The sequence below is a fragment of the Equus quagga genome, chromosome 15, assembly GCF_021613505.1.
Source record: "Equus quagga isolate Etosha38 chromosome 15, UCLA_HA_Equagga_1.0, whole genome shotgun sequence".
NCBI classification, from domain to species: Eukaryota; Metazoa; Chordata; class Mammalia; order Perissodactyla; family Equidae; genus Equus; species Equus quagga.
The window spans coordinates 8,990,065-9,014,204 of record NC_060281.1 but is presented as its reverse complement, the minus strand read 5'-3'; the positions used below and the strand labels follow the sequence as shown (position 1 = coordinate 9,014,204).

At 37.1% G+C, this 24,140-nt stretch overlaps 1 protein-coding gene across 1 annotated transcript in view; it reads right to left on the bottom strand.

The window, feature by feature from the left end:
* The window catches only part of KHDRBS2 (KH RNA binding domain containing, signal transduction associated 2), a 515,709-nt gene that overhangs the window by 832 nt on the left and 490,737 nt on the right, over positions 1-24,140 (bottom strand). Inside the window, exon 8 of the mRNA XM_046641311.1 lies at positions 15,659-15,717. Within this exon, the coding sequence (XP_046497267.1) occupies positions 15,659-15,717 (59 nt within the window). The remainder of the gene's footprint in view (positions 1-15,658; positions 15,718-24,140) is intronic.

Sequence of the window (24,140 nt, the reverse complement as noted above, 5' to 3'; positions counted from 1 at the left end):
TAGGTAAACTCCCCATTGACCTGTTAACCAGATTTCTAGTAAATTCAATGCTTTGGAACCTAGCCAAAAAACAAGAAACAAGCAACCAAGCTTCTGAGTATTGTGGAAAATAGCCTATGTATAGTCTCTGTCCCCAGAAGAGGAATGCAGCCCTCCTTCAAAGGGCTGGACATTTAATATTGGGTTTATTGTGACTTCTTATGTGACTCCAGAAACCAGGTTTTCTGGATCTTTCAATCAGAACTCAGTTCTTCAGTAGAGAGCAGATTTCATGCATGGGGCTATGGTGGCAGGAAGTATGGACACAGGAAAAGAGAACAGTGACACTGACAGCTGATCTAGAAGGTAGTGGTAACAGACATAGCAGCTGGAGAATCACTGCTGACATACACCCCTGGATACTTCAAGTGCCCCTGAGAACATCTCAGCTCAGAAAGACTATGCAAAAACAATAAGAAAAATTTAAATTGCACTTACTATTCTATAAGGCAATGGGTAATGATGTATGATGTACAGAGTGATTGAAAGTTTATCAGCATAGGAAAAAATAGCATTTATTTGGGTATATATTATGTTTCTGAGGCTATCCTTCATCAGGACATCTTTATTACAAATGATCTCTGATGAAAATGAAGACCATCTCTTTCACTATTTAAGGTATATGCCTATGTTTATTTTAATATGTGATAGGACATAAAATAGAAATAAGAACCTAAATAAATGAGACATGTTACCTTCGCTCAAAGTACAGATCTACCTAGATCGGGGGTGGCAAACTATGGCTTGTGAGCCAAATTTGGCCAGCTGCCTGTTTTTGTAAATAACGTTTTACTAGAACACAGTCATGATTATTTATTAATATGTTGTCTGTGGCTGCTGTCACTCCTCAAAGGCAGAGTTGAGTAACTGTGACAGAGGCCATACCATACCGCCTACAAAGCCTAAGATACTTACATGCTGGGCTTTCACAGAAAAGGTTTACAGACCCCTGTTCTAGATCCTATTGTCTCTTTTGATGGGAAATTTTGGATGTTGGTCCTTCTGCTGTGCTTTCTTGAGGACAGGAATTTATCCTCGAGCTGCCAGAATTTCTCAACATTGTTTGCTGAAGAATTCAGTGTATCTACTTGATTGGAATTAAATAAAACTTTTTTTGATGTAGTAGAAGGAAAAATGGATTCTGCTTGAGAGTGCCTTCTCAGGTTTACGTAATATGAATTTTACACTTTGTCTATGAATAATCAAGACTGTGTTGGGGGCTGGCCCAGAGGCGTAGCAGTTTAGTTCGTGCACTCTGCTTCGGTGGCCTGGGGTTCACCGGTTTGGATTCTGAATGCGGACCTACGCACTACTTACTAAGCCATGCTGAGGCAGGTGTCCCACATACAAGGTAGAGGAAGACTGGTGCAGATGCTAGCTCAGGTCAATCTTCCTCAGCAAAAAGAGGAGGATTGGTGGCAGATGTTAACTCAGGGCTAATCTTTCTCCACAAAAACAAACCAAGGAATGTGTTAATGTTCTTGTCCTCTGGTGGTAAAATCTACCCCACTTTATTATTGTTTTTAACAAAGGGAAGGTACCCTTTTGTTTTAGAGTGTTAGACATCCCTGAGTTGCAGGCTATTGCGTTTAGAGGTTGAGATAACTGAGATAATGTAAGTTTTGAGTTTTCCCAGGGAATGGAAGTCTTGGATCTTTTCTCAGATGTTGGATGTTTCCGGGAGGTTCTGTAAAATAGTGAAACAACCACACGCAGAGTGACAGCAATGCCTGCCACATTTAGCCCCAGATTTGTCAGAACTTTTAAACTGGCTAACCTTGGGGACTTGGTACAGAGCACATATGTGTCTAACAAGAACTTGTTGACTTGGTTTTACTTGACTTTAAAGCTCAGGGCAGCTAGTTCATGGATGAAAACCTTTCATTTCCCAACTGCTGGCAAACATTAAAATGGGGAGTATCATCCTTCACTGCTGTATCCCCGTGTCTGGGAAACTACATTGCCTAGAGGGGCTGGATGCCACGAATGATTCCACAAGTGAAAGGATGAATGAACGAAAAAATGTATGAACTATGAGGCAGAAAGAGCTTCCAATGACAACCTTAAAAACAGTAACAATTGAGCCGAAGAAACTTGACATTAAGGCAAAACTCTATAACTAGAGACCTTATATATTTGCTATAGAATTAAAGTCAGACTTCTTACTCAAGAGAGTTAGTTAGCGAAACATCAAAAGTATTTCACTACTGGATTCATTGGAACAATCATACTGGAATCCCATTACAAAAATGTGGAAAAACATTATGTTTCATTGCATAAAAATGTGCTCTTTTATAATTCTCTGTGTGTATGTGAATTAATACTATGTTTTTCGTCCTTGCTGAAGGCTAGGAAAATGAGAAATAGTGTTAGTCTACAATAATTATAACCAAAAAGGCAGCCAAAATGAATTCCTACCCAGGGGAAAGTGCGTTTTAGGTTTTCTAAGACTCCTTACCATTAACAGAGGAAATCAAAGATTTATCTCACTTAGTTCATGTTTTCAGTAATAAAAATAAATCAAAATCAGGAAAAGTATTATTTCTATTTGTGCCAAATTTCCTTGGTCTATATTTTTCCTAATATTAGAATGTTACATATAGCCACATGTCTACAATCACCATATGATGATACAAGCCAGCTTCTCTTAGTAAAGTCATTTTCTTGATGGGCTGGACAGCACTGACAATGACTGTTTTCCTTTGTCAGCATATAGTGTGTCACTGAGCCTTCTATGGTCAGCCAATCCCCTCATTGCTCACCAGAAGCTCTTGAATTTCTTCATCGTAAGTATCAGAGATAGAAGTGATTCTTAGGGATCCAAAGGGATTCTAACTTGAGTCTACCATGGAAACTTGCACATGGAAAAGACCCAAACATATGAATATAAATCATTATAAGGTCCACATGATGGGAATTCTCTAAAATTTGAAGTCATAAATGCCCAGGAATGGATTTCAAATTTATCTGTCTTCCTAGGGTTCTACTATTCAGCAGACAAGGTGGATTTAAAATATTTTGGTTCTTCATACAAATTTTGGAGTCCTGACCAATTGTTTCCACTCCCAAGATGTGGTCTAGGATGTCATTTAAAAAATCATTGCAGACAATGAAATTTAGAGATAATCTTTCTTTGTTCCTTTGGAAACATGAAAAAAAGGAAGTAAGATGCTCTCAATATCAGGATCATTGTCACATGAAGAGCACTAGCTAGACTATGAATGAGCAAATAAATAACTGCAAGAGGGAGCTACTAACCCTGATCATTCAACTGAACTTGGACTGAGCTCTAACATTTAATCATCTTAAAGAACTAATTTTCTGAGCAAAAATAACTGTCACGTAACTAAGAATTCAGGTACTATTTAACCTATTTAAGAGAACTCACATTCTTTAAGGACTTTCCTATATTAATTATTTTGTCTCAACTGGCCTCATTTCTTAAACTGGAAGCTAAGATCTCTGAGAAGAGAGACCTTGGCAGACTGTGGCAGACACGTAGTCAGAACACCATAAATATTTGTAAGCTATGTATAAATAAATGATGCTACTAATTAAAAAAAGAATTTTAAGGGCTGGCCTGGTGGAATAGTGGTTAAGTTTGGTACACTCTGCTTTGGTGGCCTGAGTTCGTGGGTTCACCTCCTGGGTATGGACCTACACCACTCATCAAGCCATGCTGTGGTGGCATCCCATGTACAAAATAGAGGAAGATTGGCATAGGTGTTAGCTCAGGGCCAATCTTCCTCAGCGCCCCCAAAAAAGAATTTTAAAATCAATTATGCAAATGAATAAAAACAGGACTCATTCTGAAACACATTGTTAGCAATTAGGTTATAGTGTTGCATATACTTGAAATACATCAATATTTCTTTAAAAAATTATTCTATGTCTGGTTTTTCAACTCAGGCTGATTTTTGTACCCCGTTGAGTCAAGTTTTACAGAATTCCATAGAGTGTAGCTCCATTACACGCTAATAAGCATCATTGTGGAATATTTTACTTTGATCAAGGGGTGTAAATTAGCCAGGTAACTCTTCTTGTGCATTAAATGTTACCCTAATGACTTCAAAAGCTTCTGCATCTCAAATACTCTGGTCTCAGCGGAATCAGGCCTATTAAGTCGTGTGCATTTCTCACTGTGCTCTCAGTCCTGCCGTGGGACCAGGTACTTTGGGGAGCATTCAGAGTGGGAAAGAAAAATCTGGATGATTTTTAAAGTTACAAAACTGTGTTCTCTGATTGTTCCAGAGATACCATGAGCATGGAGGCTCTTGGGGGGAAAAGGTGAAGTGTGAGAACAAAGCACAAATTTAGGAAAAGTCAGCATTATTTAAGTACCTGGAAAGTAAACTTGTAATGCTTATCTTTCTGGAAATAGGTTTAAAATACCACCTTCGCAGTAGATTAATTTTAGAGATCAGTTTGGAAAGGATATAGGATATCATGGAGATTACTGAGGGTGCAGCTCTTAGGTTCACACTTTGCTGAACCTACATGGCTAGTTGTTTACATTTCTGAAATCTGAAAAAGAATCTAAAAAAAAATTTCTTTTTTTAAATACACTACAACCAAAACACATACACTGTAAACCAATATGGGAGAGCTACAACTGAAGTAGGAAACCTAAACTAATCTCTATTATTACAAGCCACTACTGTCTTTGGTTTGTCAATTATATAAGAGCATTACAACAGGGTGGATTCAAATTCACCCTGGCTCTGAGCGACTCAGTTTGTTGGTTCACTTAATTTCTGATCTTTCAGAGGAATATCCTTGTATGTAAAAGCACCTTTCAAATATATACTTATATGTTGTTTTATGGCTGTTTATTCCCAAAGATAATTTGTTTTGTTGTTGTTGTTGCAACTCACTATAATAATAACATCCTGTTTCTTTATTTAATTTTTAAGGATCAAGCACCATGCTAGGCATTTTATGTATATAAAATTTCACAGTTTTCCTGCACAATAGGTGGTAATGTTGCCATCTTTTCAAAGGTGAGAAAACTATAGCTCAGAAAGTTTAGTTGTTAGGAAGGCTTAGAATTTTTATCTATAACTGTTTCAGCATCTTTCCACCACCCCTTTCATCTGAAAGAAGTTCTAGCTCCCACTTCTTTTTCTTTCCTTTCTTGTCTAGAAAATCAGACTTAATTTATTTTACTTCCCTCAGGTTATAAAATAATTGGTGATTCCAACAACAAACAAATTAAAAAATTAATTAGCCAAATGAGTGAGATTACAGCTTTAATTTTGTTAACAAGAATGTGGGCTCCTTGAACTGAATATGTTAATGTGCAAATCTAGGTGTTCATTCAGCCAAAGTGGGAGGCAGGGTTATTGGCTCTGCTCTGAGCATTTAAAAATATTAATGGAATTTTGGGACCGAATGGCTCAACCACCTCATCCACACACTTTGTATTGCCACTGTTTGTAACTGCAGAGTTTATTGTTTTAAGATGCAGAGGGTAGAATGGAGTAACACTGAAGGAGAAATATGGATGACCAGCCTTTGTTTTCACAGATGAGCATAGTGAGTTATGTTCCAAGAAGAATTAACTTTCAGTTCGCCATCAGTTATGCTGTCAGGAAATTCAGGCAGCTTCTGGAAACGATTGACAGCTTTTCTCACTGTTCCCAATTTTTAATTAGCTATTTCCTGTTAGAGAAAAGAAACACAGGATAATCCAGGGCTGGCCTTTCTAAGCACTCAATTCTCAACTCTAGAATCTCAGGATGCACATGGCAGGCACTCGGTAATTATTTATTGAATAAATTAATTATATTTAAATATTTTGCATCTTCCTTTTCTACTCATAAAAGAAGCCACAGGCTTCCCTCAGATGGATCCGTCCACTTTGAGTGGAGTCCCAGGAGTCTTGCAGACAGGCCTGCCTGTGAATTCTGGTTCTGCCTCTTTCTTGTTGAAAGACCCCTTCGGCAAGTCTCTTCATCTACATACTGATGACACATTTTAATTGTCACAAACCATTCTGAGCTTCTGACATGCATATCTAACTGCTGTGGGACATCTCCTCAGACATTTCAAAGTCAACTTTTCCAAAACTAAATTCATCTTTTTCTCCATACTACTTAACACTCTTCCCAAGTTTCCTACTTCGGTGAATGACACTAGTACATACAACCTAATTACCCACCAAAACCCTTGGCCTCTTCATGATCTCCTCTCAACTTTACCCAATGGATCCATGCTATCACCAAGCTTTGTCTTTTCTTCTTTTACATGTATTTAACCTATCCATTTCTTTCCATCTCCACTAATCCTATTCCACTGCAGGCTATTATCATAATGGTTGAAAAATACTCATTTCTCAGTTCCCGAGTTATCTTTTGTATCTTTCCATGATTTTAAATAAATATATATCCATGTTATAATGCAGGTATGTTATATTATACATATGTATGTGTGTATATATTTGTATTTCCTACTGAGTGCGTGTGTGTGTGTGTGTCTGTGTATTCACGGTCTACTTCTCTCCACCCTCTGGCCAGAGGGATTCTTCCAAATACCACTGAGGGGGCCTGTTCTATTGCTCTTTAGCACACTCAAGATCAACCTCCTGAGTCAATCAAAAGCCTGCAGAATTCAGCCATAGACCTTTTTTAAAATATACATAAGGACGTTATGAGAAATAATGGAAGAAAGAATAAGAATAGTGATATAATATTTTATAATTCTCCTCTCAAAGAATTCCACTAACATCTTGAATTCAGTGAAGAAGGTGGGTTCGGTGGCACAGCATCTGTAGACGAAGAGACTGAATTTGTAGTTATTTCAATGGCTTACTCACCTACATCCCTCATTTCTAGACTTGAGAACAGAAATGAGCCCAGAGTGTATTCTCAGACCAACACTAAGCCATGGGAGTCAGAAAACTTCAGGCTTTAAGCTCAGCAAAATGTCTACCCTGCTGTTTGACCAGCTCTAACTCTCCGTGTTTTGCCCCAACGTCCCTCTGCCTGCTTTCCCAAGTTGGTGCTCTCATCTCATCACCTGTGTAACAAAAACTTTAGCTAGTTTTTGTCCCTGGTTACTGTGAGGTAACCTCTAAACCCTGGGGTTTCTTGGAGTGTTGAAGCGTCTTTGTTGTTCATGAGGGGCCCTCTAACCATACCTGAGAGTTTATGCTAATGAGATGACTCAGAAGGAGGCCAGAAAGATCAACCAGGAGATTAGAGGGTTTGGGTTTGACCACTGATATCAGCCCAACCTGGGGTGGGGAGGAGGCTGGAGATTGGGACGATTCAATCCATCATGCCTACATGATGAAACCATAATACAAACTCTGGATACTGAGTTTGCATGAGCTTCCCTGGTTGTTAACACTTTTCGTGTTGTTACACATCATGTGTCCGGAGGATAACACGGCCCTGAAGATTTCAAAGGCTTTACATTTGGGACTCTCCCAGACCTTGCCGTACGTGCTTCTCCCTTTGCCCGGTTCTGATGTCTATCCTTTTGCTATAATAAAACTGTAATGTCAGTATAGCACTTTCCTTAGTTCTGTGAGTCATTCTGGCAAATTATCAAACCTGAGGGGTTAATTTGTAGCCAGCTGGTCAGGTAAGGGTGGCCTGGGGGTCTCCCAAACTTGTGACTGGTGTGTGAAGGGAGGGCAGTTTTGTGGGGACTGGTGCCCTTAACTTGTGAGATTTGGCCTGACTCTGGGCACCCACTCCAGTCTCTGTCGGCTCTCCCCAGTCTTCTCAGCAGCTTGAATCTTAGCTCTTTACCCACGACTGGCCCTCTCTCTGCTGGAACTTCCAAATGCCAAAAGGCTCCTGGGCTATCTGTCTATTGCCTGCTGCTATACTCCCTTGAGCATGAGGGACCTTCTCCTGAGATCTTCTGGACAAGGCCAGGCTCCAGAAGGACTGACCTAACTACTCTAGCTTTTTTTTTGTTTTTTTCTGACCCATCTTGTTGCCAACTGAACTAAAGGTTTGACAAGGTACCGATATGGCTAAGTAATTTGTTCAATACAAAAAGACATCGATTATAAGTCATCAATAATTATAATTACATTTTCAACTTGCATAGTTTTTCAGCAATCCGTATATATCAGTTCCCACTGAGTCATTCAGTAAATTATGACATATTTGATAAATGAAGTGTAGCATATTTATTTCAGAACAATTTATCTTAGTCTATTTTTTTTTAATCCATGTGCTCTTTTAATAAACATAAAAATCTCCCCAACCTCCGGAAATTCTGTAAAGATCCCCTAAGGTGCATGTCTCCTTGGATATATATTTTCTTAGCTGGTATAGTTCCACGTGGGAAAGAAAATGTTTTCCCAGCTTTGTATTTTATTTTCTGTACTTTGTGTGTTAAAACAGTTAATTTTTTCTACATTCTAAATATAAATCTATATCATATTGAATATACTTTTTTGTACATGATCGGTTCACCCCAAGATTCTGACAATAACTTGCTCAACTCTCCCCTCCCCCTCAGTTAAAATGATTGCATCATCAACTCAGCGGAAAAGAAAGCGATAAAAAACCTCTCCTATGGCTCATTTTTATTGTCTCAACAAAAGAGTTGTTAGATGCACATGGACTCTAATTTTTTGTGGGCTCCATATCTATTGGGTAAAGTTTAGACAAAGTCAAGTTTGAGATTTAACTATTCAACACGCAATTGTTCAAAAAGGGACTAAATTCTATTTTCCATTACTTAAACTTACAATTTTTCTCTGAAGTGAATTTAAAATGCCAGGTTCTGTAACACAATGTTTGCTTATAAAATACGCAGCGTTATCAAAGTGGCCTGAACACAAATTGTGTGTTATCTTCAAGAATGCAAATGCCTGGCATGGTTTGACCATTCATATTAAGATCATAGGAGACTTTTCATCGTGCTCCCATGTATGTATCTATCTAAAACTTATTCTCAACTTTAGCTTCCAGTGGCACCACTAGGAAGCTTTTAAACTGATGCCCAGTTCTCATCTCCAAAGACTGTGATAGAGGTAATCCGGGTGGTAACTGGACATTGGTAGTTTTTCAAAATTCACCAGGTGATTCTAAACTGCATAATTAAGGTCAAGAATCTCTGATCTAAAATACTGAAAAGCAGGTTTCAGTTTGGCCTAAAGCTGTTGAATCCAGGGGTGCATAATTCAAAACAAAATTGAAATTGTGACTACATCTAATTTAAAATTAACAACGCAAGTGATGAAGTAGTGAGCCACTCCTCTTTTTGCATGTTTTTTGCCCCAGGCAACACAATCTGTGTTTACTATCAAGACTAGTTGGATTAGATATCCATGTCATTGCAACATCTGAAATAGTAAGGAACAGAATATCAGGGACTTCTTAAGGTGATTTCACAATTGAATTTTAAAATACTTTAGAAGCACAATTTCATTAGCCTTTCTCTCAGTTAAAAACAAAGTTTAAGAATCTACATTAAAAGTTAAATCGAATAAATCAGCGATATTTTCTCAATAGCCTATCACATAACAACTTCAATATTAATAAATCCTAGGAAAAATAAAATTTGTACATTAGTTTTTTAAATTACTGACAAATTCTTGCCCATGCTAGGAAAACTCATCTTCATTTGTAAAACCAATTTCCTCAAATTTATACTTCTATTTACTATTAAAGATGGACAGTCTTTGTTCTTGAATCACATGGCTGGCACGATTGCTGTTAGCTTCATTTTCCTTTGCTATTTTCAAAGATTAATCAATGCAGGGCTTATTTTCCACTGGGATGATAATCATTCCAGCTCCTCAACACAAAATGAATATGTTTGTGTTCTGCAATAGACTTGAAGTGAGGCACTCAAATACCCTAGAATATGGCACAAAAATTCTTTTTGCTTTCATTCATTTCGAGACTGTATATTAATATTATTCTCCTTGCTTCCACACAGCTGTCATCTAAAATGCCAGTAAAGAATGGGTGCATAATTAGCTCTTCAGTTCGTACAGTAAATACATTTTAATAAACAGCTCTTTTCTCCAAGAAGAGGATATTGCTGTCCATTCTCAGCTGTCAGTCTGAGAGAGAATTTAGGGGGTGTTTCTTATATGAAGCACTGCTCAGCCAAGCTGATCTATGCACTGTATTTAAAACGCACCCCTATTGAATTCTGAGCTACTCAGACTTATCCAAAACCATTATAATAATGACTCTGATAAGGTAGGAAGTATTTTTAAAATGCAGAAACTGATTTAGAATTCCTATAAGTCAAATATTCATGTGCCAAAAATAAATTCAAGATATCAGTCATTTAATATGTAAATATTAATTTGATAATAATTAATTTAACACCAATTAAATAATAAATATTAATGCATTAAATATTAAATAATGTAATAAATAATATAATTATATTTATTTTAGTACCACTATTTATTTAAAAGATTTAATATTTAAAATTTTATATTTACATTGCTGCAAGAAAATAGTTTAATATTTAATATTAAATTTTCTGCAAATATCTTGAATAATTTAATTGCTACAAAGCCCAAAGGATACATGATTTTCTCTGAAGTCAACAGGAATTATGGGTCCAAAAGAGACAAACACAATTTCAATCAGCTGATACACAAAACACAATGTATGAAGATTCAGCATGAAGGGTAACACTGAATGGTTGGCTATTTCCTTCTAGTGATTTATTTAAACCATGACTGAAAGAAGCCTGAATGACAGTTTCCATCTTGAGTCTTTTGAATGCAGGACCTAACTATTCTGGAGAGCATTCCTTCTTCCCCTCCCAGTGCCTCTGTTTACCCCACGATTCTTTCTGCCCACCTGAGCAGGAGAGGAGGGGTCCACAGCAACGGACTGTGAGCCTCCTCACAGACTGTCCAAGTCTGGGCATTGCCAAAAAACTGAGAATTGGGATTATTTATTTTATAAAAATACAGACATTCCATTGAAATTGAGTATGTGTACCCATGATCCAACCAAAATGTACCAGAGAGGAATTACTAATTCAGAATGGAAGTAAACGAGTAAGTGGAGATGCAAGATTTACATTTTGGAAGAAATGTTACTGATTTAAAAGCTGGTGCACAGTTCATTAAAGATAAGCTATAAATGGATACTAGTTGATACACTAGTTAATATGTGAGTAGGGAAAATTAATGAAAAACATCAATCTACTTTTGACATGAGTGGGTCCTCAAATCACTGCTCCACAGGCATATTTAAATTTTATCATCTGCCCATTTGGATATGATAGGATGAGCAACCTATCAGCAAGAAGCCTGTGCTTAAAGCTCCTTCTACTTGATAACCTAATACCAAATCGGAGCGCAGATAATGCATATGAATTTAGTTAGGGTTCAAGGTTATGAGGCTGAACTCTCACTATATCTTGTCATTTGACTTGGTCCTTTTTCTATTGCCTATATAGGATATAAGGGCCTGAGAATTTTCAAAATTTAAGTCTCATGACCATATGGATTGAAATGCAAGTATTTTCTTTATTTTCTGGTTATACAAAAGGAGTATCCTGTTTCAGCAGAATATATTAATGGTTAATTCTGATAGCACATGTGACAATAGATTAAATTCTGCATTTTGTCAAGGTATAATCCTAATGATTAATAATTGAAAAAAAAACCCCTTTATTTTATGATAGGAAAATCTTAAAGGAATTTTCATAAAGCAGTCTATGTTGTGTTCTCTGTTTAAATAAAATGTGTATCATGATGGATTAAGAACTTGGTAAAATATATAATAAAAAGTAAAGAATGAATAAACATGGTAGTGTAATTCAGAGTGATTTAAATTTCCTTCTTTTTTTAACCTAATTTTTCCATACTATATGTGTATTATTTTTAGAGTAAGAAAAGAAATGACTTATTTTTTAGGTTAATCAGAGCTATGCATATGCTTAGATTTCTAAACATCTGTCACAAAAAAGAATTCTTAAAAAAGAAATGTATTTCACGTGTGCATCATTTAAAACAGAGGTGCTTTTGTTCGGTAGTTCTCTGGCCCCCATACTGTGGCCCAATGTGTACTACAGATGGGCCACGGTGAGCCCAGAGGATTATGGGGCAGTGGGAAGGGGCCTGAGCTGCTGGAATCCTGGCTTGTGAGCAGGCTCCTTCCTCATCTCCACTCTGCCACACATGTCGTTTTCTATGAGAGCTGCACCATGGCAAAAGGTTGCAACTCATTAGATTTCTTTGCCTCAGCTCCTGGAATATCATCTCCTGACCCCAACGAAATAAGTAAATAAATTCTATCCTGAATAATTTTCCTTCTGACATGAAAATCAAGAAGCACTTCCCAAATTAGAATGCATAGAGATCTGACATAGCCACACTTCCAAACAAAGAGTAAAAACGCCTTGAATGTGAAGTGTATTCTTGAACCAATGCTTGCTAAATAATGTCAGAAAATGGCAACAGATCCTTGTGGCCAAAGAAAAGATCATGGCCTAAAGCACAGTCTTTGTTTAGGCATATATGCGTCTAATCTTTCAACATTAAGAATATGGCCAATTTGGCTGAAATTTTAGTTGATAAAATAGGTAAAGAAAAGTTATTAAGTAAAACTTCCGGCCTAATACCTTTCTTACTGTGTCCAGTCAAACCTCTTTCTGCATTTCCCTCATTTTTTACTAGGAAGAATTTATCAACTGCTTTCTGTGTGCAGAGAATTGCTTGTTGGTAAGTCATAATTTGACCCAGAATGAAATCTAGTGCTTATGGGCAGGTGTAGCTTCCAAAGTAAACAGGTTGTTTCTCTCTAGATTTTGCTGCAGGAGAAGAACCAACCAACCAAGAAAGAACAATGCAAGCCCCACAGGTTAGAGAGGCGAGCCTGGCTCTCCTGACCACAGCTCCTGAATCTCCCCTGGAAAGTCTGAGAAACAATAGCTTGTATTCACACACTTCTCCCTATTGCCTTACGTGGTATTAACATTTTAAAATGTAAAGAATTCAGATATAGAAATCTCATCTTTTATTACCAACTACCCAGTCAAACACTATCAAATTCATCCTCGCCATTGATTTCAGTGCATGTAATTCTGTAAAGTAAAGCTCACAGGTGTGATTTCTCTCAAATTGATGTGGCAAGTGTAAAAGGTAATGATTATATGTTGCAAATACAAATTCAATTTTTTAAAAAAGGATTTATAAATAATAATATGTCTTCTCACTACAATGTAAGCTTCAAGAGATTGTTCACTGCAATATCTCCAGGACTGAGAACAATGGTTTACATGTGCTAGCCATTAAATAAATATCTGTTACATGAGTAATATTCTATGACCTTCTATAAAACTATTGCATTGCATGATTTATAACCTGGCACAATTTGTTTATGTGTAGCTATAAGTTTCTCAGCAGTAGACAGTAGAAACCAGGAAGGGACAATGTCTATCTTGTACACCATCATTTTCTAAGAGCTTGGCACCACTTACATGCACTAAACTAAAGTTGAACTCAACTAAAGTGCATTCAACTAAAGTTGAATGAATTAAAGAAAGACCCAGATTGTGTCTCATTCATCTATCATCCTCAGTAACTAATCACACAAAACATGTGGCTTGATTCCTATTTGGTTGAAAATGTGTTTGGAGCAGTGGAGGTCTCCTCATTGCTGTGCTGAACTCAGAGGATGCCGCAGTGTTAGGTGTGGCTGCTCTGGGATGCTAGGCAACCTCTCAGCTCAGCCTGGCTGGCCCACTGATGTGGTTCTGGAAAACGCCTAGGTTTTGGATGCCGTCGTTCTTATTAAACACCATATGACGCCTTTGACCCCCTCCTTCCAAGGAGGGAAAAATAGAGAGAGAACAAAATTAAAGCTGTGCTTTTTGTGGCAGCTCACCAACTGAACCAGACCTGCACAAACCTGCCCGTCACCTAGTATTTCTGTGAGATAATTGCTGGAAACGTGTTGAAATTATTTTGGGGAATATTCCTAACTCTCATAGCAGTGAAAGACTAGGTCAATTTGATTGATGCTGGAGTCTAGGAGAGAGTGAGCCTAGTGCTCACTTTGTTTTAATTCTTTATTTTTTTCCTATAAAATACTATAGAAGACCTTCCTCACCTTAGATTAGTGGGATAGTAGCTGGCAGGATTTAGAGAAGTCTCACTAAGCTCAACAGCCTTCTTTTAAAACAAACTCAAGTTTAAAGTACCAGATCCTGTTTCACTCAAGGTCCACTGGGTTCTGCCCCCCACTCCCAACAACAGCAAAGTCAGACTCATCTGAATTCACATTCTTGTTCTGTGGTTTCCTAACTTTTTTAACTGAGACAGGTTACTTAATGCTCTAAGCCTTAGTCTTTCATTTGTAAAATGCAATGACAATATGAGTCTCTACCCTGCAGGATTCTCATGGGGATCAGATTCTATAGATATTTATATAATGTCTAATGAGGATTAGTTCCCAGATCTCTAATCCTCTTTATAAACTGCTTAGTATAGAGCCATAATAGGTCCTCCACGTGTGGTCCCAACAATTAGTAGCATTCCAATCACTGACGAGAACATAAAAACAGAAGGTGAGTCTCACAGCTATACTCTCATATTGACTTCTGCTGTTCAGTTTCCTCATTATTAAATTGAGATAAAAACACTTATTGTTTCTATTATTATAAATAAATACATGAGAAAATATGAGTAATCAGCTAATGAATGGCAATTGTTGTGGCATTTATTTTTCTACTCCTACTTCTGAGCTCCATCTCGTTGATATTCCACCAAGACAAGTGAGTTGATTTGGCAACTCAGGTTCCCAGAAGGGTGTACTTCCTCCTTTCTTCTCAATGTCTGCATCTTCCCTTCTCCATCCTGAGGAAGCCCTACAACTTCGTCACGAGGAGCCCCAAACACACAGGCAACGTGCACCATCTCCTTTACTGCTCCCCTTAAAGAGGAACAGAGTGGCCTTGGCATTATTTTAATAAAAATCCAGAGCTGGAAACACTTAAATGAGTCTTATTTTTCAGGGTGGTCAATGGTGACACCGCATATGTATTTTAAGGAATCAGAAGCTACGCTTCAAAAGGGATGCACTATATTTATATATGATAGGCACTCAATATTTCTTACTGAATTCAATTACAATTTTAAGTGGACTTTTAATTAAACAATGTATTTTTGAAACTAATTAATTTTATAGACTGACATGCTTATTGACTATTAATTCTTATGAGCCAAGCACTATTTGGCACTTTTAAGAACTATGCACATATAAAAAATAACTTGGGAGCCACAATTTCTGCCCTTAGAAGTTCTAAAATATTTCAACTATATATTACTCTGATGATTTTTGTGACAGCAGGAAAGACACAGCATTGTTGTCAAATCAATGAATCAGACAAAGGACACAGTGAAACATATAAGACACTCTTCAGAATGCTCACTATTACTGTTGAAAATGATCTATGATTGTGATTAATTGCTTTTGAAATTTTGATCAAAATTGATCTGTCCAATTTTCTGGCACTGGCTTTGTATGTCAAATCTCACCCTGGAATTACATAAATCAATTTAGTCTGGACTTCTGTAGAAACTGGGGGGAGAAAGATAGAAGTAATTTCTGAGTTGTCAGTAACTGATGGATGTTCTGATTTCACAGTGTTAGTAAAGAAAAGGTCTTACCGTAGCTGTCATAGGCATCCTCACTTACTCCATGACCGTAGTCATAGTACTCAGGCACGCTGCAACAGATTTAGACAGCAATCAATGTTACTGTAATCAGGAGGAACTAACCCAGAAACTCATACGGAATTTGAAAGCAAAATGCGTCCTAGGGTAATATCCCAAGAACCAATGGGCATAAAACACAGTCCTAAAGAAATATTCAGTAAGAAAATATAGATTATTTATAAGGAGTACTATGATTTTCTTATGCCACCTCAGTACTTATTTATCTATATCCTCCAATGTTATAAATCAAATTTCCCCTAAAACACAAGTATAATACTTCAAAATTTGTCAAGAAGAGAGTTATAAAAGGCCTGTTTCCAAGAAAAAGTGCTAGATAAGATGACAATCTGGTCAATTGTGTATGGCTTTTAATGCTGTTACCTTAAGAAATATGCATCAATTTCATCTTCACTTCCGAACTGAAATTATATTTATGCTCTCCTCTAGTCCTTCCACAGCATGTCCATGCACTTCTCAAATATATAAGCTATTTATTTTCACTTGATATTTTGCTAGATGCTTCCACATTTCAATAACTGCCAAAAAGACCTTCTTCCTCCATTCTTACTCAAGTTACTTAAAGTCTTTCCCCACTATAGCTGTCATTACTTTGTCCTACAGCAAGTTTCCCCCTTCAAGGCACCATTCCCATCAGCAGCCAAACATATATCTCCCACCATCAAAGAGCCCTCCCTCACCCCCATATCTCCTTCTAGCGATTATGCCTTTCCCTGCCCTTTTTACCGCAAAATTTCTTGAAAAGAGGTGACTCTGTTCACTCTTTCCACTGCCTCTCTCCTTCCATATGCTTTTGGAGACATTTCACTCAAGCTGTTGTCTCCACTGAAACAGTTCTTGTCAATATCTTGATATTTTTAAAACTAGTGGTCAAGACTTGGTTCTCGTTTTAGCACCACTGAACACAGCTGACCATTTCCTGCTCCTTCAAACACTTCCTTTGCTTCGGAGATGTCCTTTCTCTTGGATTTCTTTAGCTCACTTCATGTCCTCATTCTTCTCTACTGGTACCTCCATATTTTTCCACTCACTTAATCCTGGAGACCACTGGGGCTCAGTTATTACATTTTTTCTCTTTCCTATTCATACTCACTCCCTAGGCAATCTCATCTGATGCTATGGCTTTAATACCACCTCTACTCTGATGACTTCCAAATTATATGGCCAGCTTTGGCACCTCCCCCCTATTCTGGTCTCATCTGTCTGGTTGCCTACTGCACATTTCTATTTGGATGTCAAATTTAACATACGCAAATATAAAAATTTGATTTTCTTTCCAACTCAGACCTGTTTCTTTCAAATTCTTCCCATCTTTATAAATGACAACATCTTAATTAGTCTTACTCATGCCAAAAACCATGGAGTCCTCTCCTTTCTCTCACATCCGATGTTTAATCCAACAGCAAATTCTTTCACTTCTACTTGCAAAATATATCCAGAATTTGAACATTTCTAAACATCTCCACAGCTATGACTGTAGTTAAAGTTCTCGCCATCTCTCTCTTAAATGAATACAATGTCCTTCTAACTGGGCTCTGTGTCTTGCTTCCTGTTTCTATTTTCCACATGGCAAAGTAATTTTTATAGAAGAAACTTAGATCAGATTAGGTCTCTATTCAAAATTCATCAATAGCTTCCCATATCCTTTAGAAAAAAAAATAAAAAATTCTTATTTTACCTGGACAATTTGGTCCCCTATTATTTCTTAGACCTCACCCCCTATGACTGTCCCCTTTGCTCACTCTGCTCAGGGCGCACTGGCCTCCTAGCTATTCCCTGAACATAACAAACACATTATTGTCTCACAGGCTTTTCATCTGCTATTCCCACTACTTGGAACACGCTTTTCCTAAATATGCAAATGTCCCTTCTCTCATTCTTTCAGAACTCATTCAAATGTCACTTATGAGAAGTTTCTCTCACTAGTCTATTAAACTAGCATTTACTCATCCTTACCTTGCTTTGTTCGTCTTAGTGTTTATCAATCACCCCTGTGCATATTACGCAACCAAATACACAAATACACCTTTGTTTATTTACTTATTGGCTGTTTCCCACTTCTAGAAAAGCTCCCTGGTATAGGACTTGGTCTCTCTTCTGTTCACTTGCTCTCATTGTTCCAGGCTGACTGTTCTAGAACAATGCTTGGCACATGATAGCTGCTCAATAAATATTTATGGAATAAAAGAGTGAATAGCTCATAGGAAGATTAGACACCATTTACATGAGTAGCCTAATGTAACTGAATCATAATTCTTTAAAACACTATACAAAAGTAGAAAATATTTTCGTTTAGCTCAGGATTTGGATAATGAATGCATAATTTTAATCTTACTTAGTGATCTATAAATATTTATGATTCATTATTTTTTACCTCAAATGAGCTCCTTCATTTAAAGTCCTCTGCCTGAATCTTAACTTATAAATTTATATATTACTAGATTACTAATTCCTTTTAAGTATATAAAAGTGTGGCAAGAAAATGGCTTAATATCAAATTCCAAATTGTATAAGGGCTGAGAGTGGCAACAGATGACAAAGTGTTAGGTTGGAAGGAAAGACAGAAAAGCCTAAAATTTTGTGGCTGTCATTCTCCATCAAGGGAATCTCACAGCTCTCATTATATTAAATACTTGAGATTTCATTGATAGTAAGGAAAGAGAAGCAAAAAAGAAAATAAAAGTCTATATATTAGAGACAAAAAGAGAGACAGAGAGAAGTTTGGCCATCTTTATCTTTCTGGAAGGCAATTGATATGCACGAATTCACTTTTAGTGTAAAGTAGCTGGGAAAAAATAAAAAAAAGATTACCTATTCCACCTTTCATTGCCCAGGATATTTATACACAAACTGTCTAAAAAAACATGGATGATAGCATGCTCTTCTCCCCATATTTCTAATGACTTGAGATTATAGAAGTCTAGGGTCATTGGCTGGTGGCTGGATGTTTATTTCTTCTTTCACATATTTATCACAATACGAATGATGCGACTCAACTGAGAATCCTCATATTGTGTAGCAAATTCTTGAGAGTTGCTACATTGATTCCCTAGATGATCAAGAAGTGGTTATGAGAATATGATTTAACAAGCAACATTCTCATTTACAGAGAAGAGAAAAAAGAGCAGTGACAGCAGCTTCTGCCTGCTTTCATCACAATCAATGATTTTTCCAGGAGTAAGCCTATGTGTCCCAAAGTATGCTGTGTGAAGACCAGTAGCACCAAACACTATTGAGTGGCATTACTATATTTCTCACTCAATTTCAATTTTAATTTTAATTGATGAAGAAAGAAGTGGGAAAAAGAACAGTATTGAGAAAATCATGACGAAGAAGCTGCATTGTCATCTACCATAAATGATACATACACACCAAGGGGAAATGTTAACTTTCAGAATTCTCAAAAGGGGAAAGTAGAACATATAGGACATTTTAAAAATAATGGATACTGCAAAATAATGGAAAAGTAATGGATAATAATCATAATGGACTCTGCCAGAGTCTATACTTTTGCTTATCCAAATATTACTTCTCATTCTTCCGTAGGGAAATAGCCTATGTGGACAAACGGCTGCACAGTGAGTGAATGCACTCCCCAGCCACCCTTGCAGCTAGGTGCACCCTTGTGACTGAGCCAGGAAACATGGGACGTGTTTCCATGCACAGATGTGAGGGTGGCAACCTTGAGGTCACCATCAATTTAAGAATAAGCTCCTCGTCTTGGATTTGCCCACCGTCATCTTCTCTTCAGTTGGTAGAATGCAGTTACAGTAGTGATCTAGCATCTAGCAAATAAAGTCAATGTCCTAGGAAGTCATGGATGGCCACATGGGAGAAACTTCTGTCTCGAAACGATCACACTGGAGCAGGCTTACTCTAAACCACTGCCCACCTCAGGGATGGTGATGAGAAAAAAAATCTCTTTATCTTGTTTGAGCCAGTGAATTTTGAATCTCCCTGTTACAACAGCTTAGTTGAATATAGAAATCAGTATGTAGAAGTGTAGAACAGCCATTAAAATCCCAAAATATGGGGCATTAGCTTAGTGGGAGCATGGAAAGTGCAAGGAAAAAAATACTGTAGGGTAGAAAGCTGGTGACACTTGTTATGGCATTGACAGTGAGGACATGGACAGCAGGCTATAGGCCTGTGTATACTTTGGCACTACAGGAAAAAGCTGGGCCAAGCCCAACTGTTAGTAATCTTTCCTGCTTTCAGAAAAATTTACAAAAGATATGAGCTCAGATAAGAATGAGGCATTTTTCCAGAATAAACAAGAATGAATAGAACTTTGCTAAGGAAAGTTTTCTCTGCTTGATCTATGTGTTAGCTCTATAATTTAAAATAAGAGAGGGTTCAGAAATTTGAGCCTTAGCAAGATTAGAGAAGTCAACTGCTCCTGTATTCCAACAGCAAGAGATAATGAGCGTTGCTCAAAGATGCCCTTACATCTTTCCATTAGACTTTGCTGCCATATATGACCCCGAGAACCATCCTCAGGTCCCCAAACATGCACTAGCAGGAAGCATGCTGCAAAGCTTGTGAAGTCCCCTGTGAGGGCCTGCTCTACTTTACTCAATTCAGATAAGGCCATTCATCCATTAGAACAAGGAAGAACCTTCCAGTAAATCTGGCATAACTTCCATAAAAGAGAACCGAGGTTGCCAAATGTATTGACTAAAAAACTTATTTCGATGCTGTTGCTTAGGTGTCTTTTAATCTCTGCTTGGCAGGATTTTGTAATTATTATTGCCAACAGAGCCTTCAGTAGCCAGTAACATTCAGTAGAAACTAATGGGAGTTTCTATTGTAATTTTTCTGCTCCTTCTCCACCACTTATATGGGTATTTTGAATGGGAAAGAAGGTTGAGAGCAGGAAAGATAATCTGTCTATTATTTCACAGGTTGCTGGACTTCAAGGAACCAAGTCAAGACCTAATGTAGAGGTCTGCCTATTTCCCAGAGATTCTAAGCTGGTTGCAGTAATTGGAATTGAACCTTGATTTTCTCTGTTGGGCAGAAGGTAGGAATCTTTTTATTATTTGTTTGTTTGGTTTTGTTTTTAATGCGAAGAAGGGTATTCACTCATCTTTAGATGACTAGAGGGTTGGGCCATAGAGGACTTCACTTGTTCCCCTCCAAAATCCATTTGTCTCTTCTTCCAAAGGAGAGATTGACCATCTCAAGACCACATTTCCTACTCTCCCTCACATTTGTGCGTAGCCATGTGTAGAGTGATGTGTACAAATTCTTCATGATTTGCATAATAGTAAATTCCTTGTGCTCTGCTTCTTTTCAAGCTTCATGTAACTGGACGGAAATAATGATCAGAGCCACTTTAGAAGATTCATGTTAATGATGGTGCAATGGACTGAATCTTCGTGTCTTCCAAAATTCGTGTTGAAATCTCAACCCTCAATGTGATGGTATTAGGAGGTGGGGTCTTTTCGGGGGATAATTAGATCACAAGGGTGGTGGCCTCATGAATGGGATTAGTGTCTTTAAAAAGGGGACCTCAGAGACCTCTCTTGCTCTCATTCTACCATGTGAGGATTCAACAAGCAGACAGCAGCCTGCAACCCAGAATAGGGCTCTCTCTAGAACCCAACCATGCTGGCACCCTGATTTGGGACTTCCAGTCTTCATTACTCTAGCAAATAAATTTCTGCTGTTTATATGCCATCCAGCCTATGGTATTCTGTTATAGTAGCCTGAACTGACTAAGACAGATGGCACCCACCAGCCTGTAACCCTGAATGATGTCATGGAGCAGAGCCCACCTACTTGCCCTAGTTTATTATGTGTGAGGGAGATAAACTTTTCTCTTGTTTGGGCCACTGCGTTGTGGGTCTCCTTATTATCGAAGTTTAGCCCATAACCCAAATAATGCAGCTGGCAATTAAAAAAATCCCTTGAAGATGAACAGGCACTCAGTAAATATTTGTTGAATGAATAAATGATTGAATAAAAGAATTCAAAGAAAAGATGATTGTATTTGAACATGAATACTCTTAGAACATTTTGCTATAAATATTTTTGCAAGACTTTATGTATACTTCCCAAAGTATGTCCACTTATATTAACAGCAATTGGAACAGTAGAAAAGAAAAACAATCATTCATTTATTTTCTGACATGAATAAAATTCAGGTTATAAGTTTAAAGATAATGTAACTGACCAATGTATGTGTCAATTTTATATTGTTTTATTATTTTTCAATTTTAAAAACATATGACTTGGCTAGAAAAAGTAAATTATGTATGTATGCTTTTCATTTCATTATTTATGAAATAAATTATTGAATGAAATGAAATTATTTCATTTTATTATTTCAGAAAGCTACTATTCCATTACATATGCTTCATTTATCATGTTGTTTAATTATGTTGAAATACGAGCTAAAAGTGGACACATAAACTCAGTATAAACACAACCTGGTTATTTAATTTTCAATTCACTATTATTCCATCTTATATGTTAGAAAATACGGCAGTCAAGGTTTCTAAATGTATTGTTACAATTATAGAGGTGTCAATTAAAATTATGACAATTACTGGTGATTTGGAACTTAATTACTCTGGTGGTTATAGCAGATATAATTTTTCTTGGAACTGACACATATATAAAACTAGGATATAACATGTTAGCTGCATTGATTTATTAAAGAATATCTAATTATTAGTAACATTCTACACAATATTTTGACTTTTTGACATCAAGACCTTAGACACTAACAAATATTTGGAAAAAAATTAATAAATAAGTGGAGTAAAGGAGATAGGAAAAATATCAGATTAATTAATTAATGGTCAATTGGAAAACCAGGAAAAACCAGAGATGGAAATTTTCAGTTCTTTTTCGGTGAATGGAGAATATTTTACCCTAAATAGACTATGTTAGCAGTTTATCAAGCCAACTAATTAAAGGAAATGAATATAATAGAAAAAATTAGGATGAAATTTGGTTCCTGGGAAACCAAATAATATCTTCACCAGAGTCAAGCTGTTTTTCCAAGCAACTTCTTAGTCAGCCTACCTGGGGAATAATAACACTTGCATTTCTCTACTGCTTCACAATCTAGCACTTGGTGTTAATATTCATGTGGCAGGAGAAATCACACTGATGGTAGAAGAGCGCTGTTCACAAATCAATGAGACTAACTATGCTTGTAAAGGAATATTGTGTGTGTGTGAGGAAGATTGTCCCTGAGCTAACATCTGTTGCCAATCTTCCTCTTTTTGCTTGAGGAAGATTGTTGCTGTGCTAACATATGTGCCAGTCTTCCTCTATTTTGTATGTGGGACACCACCACAGCATGGCTTGATGAGCTGTGTGTAGATCCATGCGTGGGATCTGAACCCGTGAACTCTGGGCTGCTGCCGAAGCAGAGTCAAGCGTGTGAACTTAACCACTATGCCATTAGACCAGCTCTCTGTAACAAATGGAGATACTGGCAGTAATATAAATGAGAACTCTCTTCTATCAAATGTGTTCATATAATCAAACCAGTTAGACTGGTATAAATGGGAAAAAAATAGAAGGTGCAATTTGTTAAAAATAAACACTTTGCTTAATTTTTCAACTGTTTACTTCGGTAAGATAAAAAAATTACCAGAGATAATTAAACACTTTACAAATACATCACAGCTTGTCATGGCCCTCATAAAATTAAAGCTCCCACATTCATAGCTTTCAGTTCACTTGTTTTATGCCATGGTGTCTTTCATTTCAACCTTTCTCTAATTCTCGTCCAGCTGCAGATTTTTTGTGTATGAAAGTAGGACAGATAGATGAGCATGAGTTTCAACTAAAGCTTCATTGATTATTTTCTGGATTTAATAAAAGTAAAAAATGCAAAATAATATTTTAGAAGAAGGGATGAAGGGACTTCATTAATATACTAATACAAAAGATTTATAACTACTCAACTATTCTTAGCATTTAAGTGGGCGCTCTTAAAACTTGTTCTCCTAAGCATTTACACTTAAACCTTGTTATATTGTGCATTTACACTATATTTCCAGAGATATTTGTCCAATAAAGATAAATTTTCAGCTCAGCTCCCACACTCCAATTGCAAATTGGTAGTTCCTTTATTCTTGTACCCATTTACATAATGATCAAATCCTTCTGTTTAATTTCATAAAGCTCCAAGAAAGTGTTATTCACAAAGCTGTAAATCTAGTGTGTAGATTAATATGTGCAACACACACATACATGTGTCAATTCTCACCACCAACCACAACCCTCCCTGACACCGTCATTCAGGGCATCAATCAAACATTGTTGGGATGGAGAAAGGAAAGACTCTTCACCAAGCAGCTCAAGATTCTACAGCTCCCTTCCACATCATATTACTGCCATGTTACCTGCTAATTCTCATAGTTATTCCCTTGGGGGACATTTCCAATTATTT